The following is a 6716-nucleotide window of genomic DNA, read 5'->3' as shown; positions in this document are numbered from 1 at the left end:
TAGTATTGCAAGAAAATCTGCAAGAACCTCTAACCTAATTTTATTAAATTTCACCACATTATTTTTTCCCAATCTGAGTTTGAGAAACAGTTCTCTCTTTTTTCTCACTGTACAGAATATCTTGACTTCTTTCCATGTTCATAAATCCGCCCCTAAACAAAGAGGTCTTTTCAAATTCAGATTCAAAGGGCAATCCTTCAATCCTTTAATTCCTCATTTCCATGCATGCGTTATGGCATATTTTGGCACCAAGTGAAATAATGCAACCTGATTTCGGAGCTAAGTTAAATACACACCTGTCTGATGTAAAGTAAAGTATGGGCCTTAGGTTTCAAGAATTCCATTTTTATTAAGCAATTCATTGAGTACATCATTCATTGCCAAGTAGTGTTGTAATCCCTCATTATTCTGTGATTACATTGTGAATACTTTGCTTTTTTTGCCCCCAAAGTTACCTATCTAAATTTGTTCCTTATATTATTATCGCTTTCGGTTGATAGTCCTTTCTCTTTGGAAAAAACAAAACCAAACACAAACAAACATCATGTTTTCTGCACTAAATAATTTTTAATTTGCAATTTGCAAAATGAAATTAATTTCATTCTGCAGAATCCTCCTTCCCATCAGAAATGTTGAGCATATAACACTTCATTTCCTTCACTCGTTGACTTTGTATGCGGTATCGTTAGTTCAAAGTTCCTTGAACTAGGCTATTCTTTTCTTATTCATATGTAGACTATTAGTCAATACGTCAAATGGCGTTCTGCGTCACAGTCTCATGCCGAGGTTTCTTCGGGGGCACAGAGGGTTAGTTTAGACTAAGTGTCAGTCGAGGCTATATGCAAACACCTCAGGGGAATGAATATAATTGTGGTAACAAGTAAACTTACTGAACTCTCCTGCCGTGGGAAAAGAGAGAGGGAGAAAGTGAGCGAGAGAGAGAGAGAGAGAGAGAGAGGGAGAGAGGGAGAAAGTGAGCGAGAGAGAGAGAGAGAGAGAGAGGGAGAGAGAGGGAGAAAGTGAGCGAGAGAGAGAGAGAGAGAGAGAGGGAGAGAGAGGGAGAAAGTGAGCGAGAGAGAGAGAGAGAGAGGGAGAGAGGGAGTGTGTCCATGTAGACGAAAATTCAGACGCAAAACAAAAATGGTTTATTCGAGTATTTGCCTGATATGTCTTTTTTTTTACTCTCGGGTTAATAACTCTTGCCTAAGGTCTCTCTGTCAACATAAGCAAAAATAAACTTAAATATGTTTCATATGAACTGTCGCTTTGACAGTATGGTATATAGATTTAATTTCTGTATTCTACAACAATTAGCACAAAAAAAGAGCACTGACTGTTTCGTGTACGTGAAGCAGAGTAGGAAGCGTATTAGGGTACATATCAAAATTGTAGGAGTTGTCGATCCTGTGATGCTGAGGAGGTAGGAACTGACAGGCTGCGTTTAGGACTTTGACCGGTCGGGGGCGCTGTTTGGGTAAATGATTTCTTTTTCTTTTTGAGAAAAAGTCCACAGACTTTCAAAACTTCATTCAATTCAGTCCCTCCACAGATATGTGAGAAATAAACAGTGTGTAGAGGTGGACAAGAAGGAAGCAAGTCAACGACCAGCAGGTGTTCAAGATGGCTCACGATGAGGTAAGTCTAATAAGACGACTCTTGTGATGGAAAACACACATGTTTGTTGTTTTACATCTTTATAAGGCTACTTCTTCGTTTCCTTTTTTTCCCAGCTTAATGATGAGGAAGAGACACCTTTAATTCCTGTGAGAAAAGATTCCGGAAAGCAAAGACACACAATGATGTCTGCGTCTTTTAATTTTATTAATTCCATTATAGGGTCTGGGATTATTGGTAAGAACTCACTTCCTCTTTTTTTTCCAACATGCTATTAAAAAACGTGTTCTTTAAAAAACTCTTCACCCCGAGACAAATCAGTGAAGTTATCGGATGTGTTTTCTACAAAGTAGTGTGAAACAAGGACATGCTTTCATGCGTTTCAGGCGCTTTCAGTCGTGAACTCTCCATATCATATGATCAGCGCCTGTTGTCCCTGTTCACCCTTCTAACTTCAACCTCATAAATGTCCTGGGTCCTAATCAGGATGACACGCCTCGGATTGTAGCTCTCACACTTTTTGCTCTTTTTTAAACATGATAAAAAAAACGAATTATAGTGTTTTTCCATTTCTGTTTTTTAAAGAGATTGTTAAATTATTATTTGATCAAATGAAAAAGTCTGCCCGGTGTTTAGTAGCACACAGCTGAATTTCAGATTATTTTGCAACACAAATTTATAATGCACTGATTGTTCTTCACAGAAATAAGTAGCTTTTAATTTTATTTCAAAGTTTCTTGCAGCGTCTTAATCTCGGGGCTATTGCAGAAAGAAACATAAATGTGTTATTACTTTGCATTACATCTTTATTCTCATGAGTTCTTCAAAAAAGGGAATTTTTGAAAATCAAGAAAATGTATTTTCTTAAACTGTATGTTTCTGACCAGGTTTACCTTATGCACTGAACCAGGCGGGTCTCCCCCTTGGTCTCCTGCTTTTGATACTCGTTGGGTTCATTACAGGTGAATGTATTTTGAAATTGTTATTTTGAAAATGCAGATGTGAATTTAGAAAACGTATGTCTAATAGTGTGTTTGTATTTCATGGCAGACTATACAATCATCTTACTTATTAAAGGAGGGAACATCACAGGGACAAATAGTTATCAAGCGCTGGTGCAAAGCACGTTTGGGTTTCCTGGGTTTCTGATTTTATCTGCCCTGCAGTTCCTTTATCCTTTCATTGGTAAGTTTTTCAAACTGCAAAGTTGAATATTTGAATGTTACATCACAGAATAACATGTATTACTACCAGTGTGGTCTCACAAATAATTGTATTCTCATTATTCATTTGGAGGCTTAGGTTGAGATTTTAGGTTCTGACTTGCGATGTCATAATAGGACAGACGCTGTATTTACAACTATTTTACTCCTCAGCCATGATAAGCTACAATATCACAACCGGCGATACGCTGACCAAAGTGTTTCAGAGAATACCTGGAGGTATGCTGCTAAAGTTTCTACCTCAAATAACTGCCAAACACATGAGCAAATAGAAAGGCATCTGTTATATTCAAATGCATCAGATGATACATATGATGAAGAGTTTGACTTGTGTTTGCAGTCGGTCCTGGTCACATACTTGCAGAGCGTCACTTTGTGATCCTACTCTCAACCATTGTGTTCACGCTTCCTCTCTCACTGTATCGAAATGTAGAGAAGCTTGGGAAGGTAAATCTGAGTTACCACACGATTGTCGTTTTGCATTGATGTATTTTGAAGCTGCGTGTAAAACACCCTTATGTGTCACCAGGTGTCCCTCGTGTCAATGCTGCTGACACTTACCATCCTCATCATCGCGATCATCAGAGCAGCTACCTTTGGGCCACAAATGTAAGAATGGACAATCTGCAGTTTTCTAATCAGTAATCAAATGTTTCTGTACTCCTTGATGACTGAATATAAAAACATTTCTCTATAGCGTGCCCACACAGAACGCCTGGTCCTTTGCAAATTGGAACGCAATTCAGGCTGTCGGTCTCATTTCCTTTGGTGAGTTTATTTGATTTATATGATTGAGATGCCTCAAATATCTCCAGCAGTTTGTTGATAAAAGAAAAACATATGAGTGATGAATAGCAAAAACATTGAAAATGATAGAAGAAATGTGTGAATATCCTCATATATCTGAAAAGAGAATCAATGTGTCTCCTAAGAGAGTTAAAAGCTTCTAAAGAAATATAAAATGAGATAGGCCTACTTAGACATGAGGCATTAAGCTGTCTAAGAAACAAGCTCTGACCAAACTTATTCTTAATCTTAATCACAGACCCAGCTTTAAGAGCTGACCTATGACCTTGTGATGAATGCCAAACATCTATCAAACTAAAGAGGAGTGGGTGGAGACCAAAACAAGTCCCATGACTTTTGGATCTCTATTTGCTTGGAGGCAAAAAACTCCAGATCGTTAAATAATGTTGAAAACATGTTCCCGACAAAACTTCACTTGAGGCCTCTGAAAATGTGGCTTGGAATTTAAAAGAAATGCTCATATAATGAAAGTTTCATTAAAGCTTATTTCTGAGTAAAGAAAAAAAGTGTCAGAGAAGAAAGTTATAAAACAGCTATTGTCAGCTTTGACCATTTTCAAGGGTCTCAACGTGCAGCGCTGAAGTTGTAGGTTTGGGTCATCTGAGTGGTTATTAGGTAACAAAATATCAAATTTGTTCTGTTTTCCATTGCTAAACGATTGAATGATGCTAGCTACTTTCTTGTTATTACCGAACTCTCTCTTCCTCCTTGATGCTCAACATTCACTGCTGAAAGAATGAGCGACACTGAACTCAACCAGAAAATAACTGACACTCACCCCCTTAAATAAATATCTTTAATAACACACGCATAGACCTCACTAATGCTCAGTGTAAACTGCCAGTTAGCTGACATGAGAATTCTACTATGATCGGTTCAAGACAATTGTGTATAATTTTCCTAAACATATCTGCTTAATGACACCGGATTTAAACAGGATTTCAGAAAGGCATTCAGAAACTAGAATATTTTGAATTTGTATTGATTTTAATACTGTTAGATACTTAATATTAGGTACCGATAAGAACCTAAATTACACAATTAGAAGACTATCGGGGATTTTGGTTTCCAGTTGATATTATGAGAAAATGTCAGAGCTGAATGCGTGTCAGTTTGATTTGGATATTGTCTGCCTCTGTGTGGGCAGAAAATCGTTGAAAAGCAGCTTTGATTTAAAGTCATTAGATTGATTCTATCAAAGAGCCAGATTTAATTCACAGTCATTGCCTGTTCCAGCGTAAGAAATGCAATCCAGCTTTACTGCAGAGAGACTGAGACTATTAATCTAGTTGGCACACTGTCTCAATATTGTTAAGCCTTCTCTAAATCATTGCACAAGATGTCAAAGAACTTCTGTTGTAATCATGAACTGAGTGAGACTCTGTCTGTCAGTGCACCCTGTAAGTACAGGACTCCTCTGGTCTTCCAAGGTCTTTACAAAAAGTTAGACCGCAAAATCATATGAATCAACCGCCTTCAAGATAAAAGCTTCTAGGAGGTATTTAGATGTGGATGTGACATGGTCTTGAATGCAGTCAGTGTTGTCTGGCCTAAACAGTTTTAATGAGTCTTAAAGCGAAAAGATAAGATCTGTTTATGATAAAATGAGATACCCATTTTGGTTCATACAAGGTAAAAAAAACAAAAACTATACAGAGACATTTTTTTACAACAATTCTACAATTCCCTTAGCAGAAGCTTTTATCCAAAGTGACGTACATCAAGAGTAAGTACAACACTAATCCATTCATACACCACCACTGAAGTAGAGGGAACAATGCAGGTTTAAGTGTCATATCGCTCAGCAGGGGATCAAACCCTCAACCTTCAGGTTGAGAGGTGACAACTCTACCAACTGAACCACAGCTGAGACATAAATTCAAGTTGTGATTATGAAATTTATGGAGCTATGACTTTGTGTTTTAATGGCTCTTCCTTTGTGTATCTCTGCAGCATTTATATGCCACCACAACAGCTTTCTTATCTACGGTTCTCTGGAGAAGCCCACTGTAGCCAACTGGTCCCGGGTCACCCACACATCCGTGGGCTCTGCGGTTTTATTCAGCGCTGCCTTTGCAGTCGCCGGCTACATCACCTTCACTGGTTACACACAAGGTATCCACGCTAGAGCTATGTTATACTATGTCTCCACTTTTTAATAATATCTCAAATGGGGTTTTTTACTATCTCACATTTCCACTTTTCAGGAGACATTTTTGAGAACTACTGCAGAGATGATGATCTGGTGACATTCGGTCGCTTCTGTTTTGGCTTCAGCATAATAGCCACATTTCCACTGGAGTGTTTTGTTACACGAGAGGTAAGGGATACTTTCTCAACAGCAACCTAGGAATTAACTGTTAAATGTTTACACATGTGAAAGGAAAGTGGTCATCTCGGGGTTACAGTTTATGAAATGTAAGAAAAATGAAGGCCTGGTTTCTTTCACCCAATTTGCAGTGGTTTCCCAGAACTGTTAAAGAAAAAGCATCTTCTACAGGGGGCAGTGCATTTGAATTGTCTTTGTCTCCTTTCAGGTGGTAACCAATGTCATTTGCAGAAGGGAGCTTTCAAAAATGGAACATGTGCTTATAACGTCCCTTATCGTTCTGGCTTGCACGTCGTTGTCTTTGCCTTACGATTGTCTGGGAGTTGTTTTGGAGCTCAATGTAAGCCAACTTATAACATTGTACATTTAGGTTTTTTTAATAAAGCGAGTGTTTAACAGTGTTTTCTTCTGCCATCCAGGGTGTTCTGAGTGCCACTCCTCTGATCTTCATCATCCCACCTGCGTGTTTCCTCAAGCTTTCCCCTGGCAGGAAGTTACAGTGCCAAAACGTCATACCCATCTTCTTGATAGCGATGGGCTTCTTCGTCATGATCACCGGTTTGATCATGATCGGCCTCTACCCTCAAGACTGTTCACACGGTGTGGAGATGTTCTACTGTGTACAAAGCAATTTTTCTAGCACCGCACCACCAGTCTGAAAAAGACCATCCCACCAAATATCAGATTGTTTTTATTATATTTTTCTGAAACAACACTCATTGTATGGGATACATGGTTACTAC

General features: G+C 38.5%; 1 protein-coding gene across 1 annotated transcript; it reads left to right on the top strand.

Annotated features, from left to right (window-relative positions):
* The first annotated feature begins 1510 nt into the window (after positions 1 to 1510).
* slc38a11 (solute carrier family 38 member 11) lies at positions 1511 to 6650 on the top strand. Its single transcript, XM_020644171.2, has 12 exons — positions 1511 to 1635; positions 1731 to 1851; positions 2502 to 2576; positions 2665 to 2799; positions 2991 to 3056; positions 3178 to 3284; positions 3367 to 3446; positions 3535 to 3605; positions 5598 to 5759; positions 5852 to 5964; positions 6182 to 6313; positions 6393 to 6650. Exons 1-12 carry the CDS (start codon positions 1621 to 1623, stop codon positions 6630 to 6632), a joined length of 1317 nt encoding a protein of 438 aa, XP_020499827.1. The 5' UTR covers positions 1511 to 1620; the 3' UTR covers positions 6633 to 6650.
* The last annotated feature ends 66 nt before the right edge of the window (positions 6651 to 6716 follow it).

This window comes from Labrus bergylta, chromosome 13, assembly GCF_963930695.1.
Source record: "Labrus bergylta chromosome 13, fLabBer1.1, whole genome shotgun sequence".
In the NCBI taxonomy this organism is placed as follows: Eukaryota; Metazoa; Chordata; class Actinopteri; order Labriformes; family Labridae; genus Labrus; species Labrus bergylta.
The sequence above is the reverse complement of the archived record's forward strand: the minus strand, read 5'-3'. Positions and strand labels throughout refer to the sequence as shown.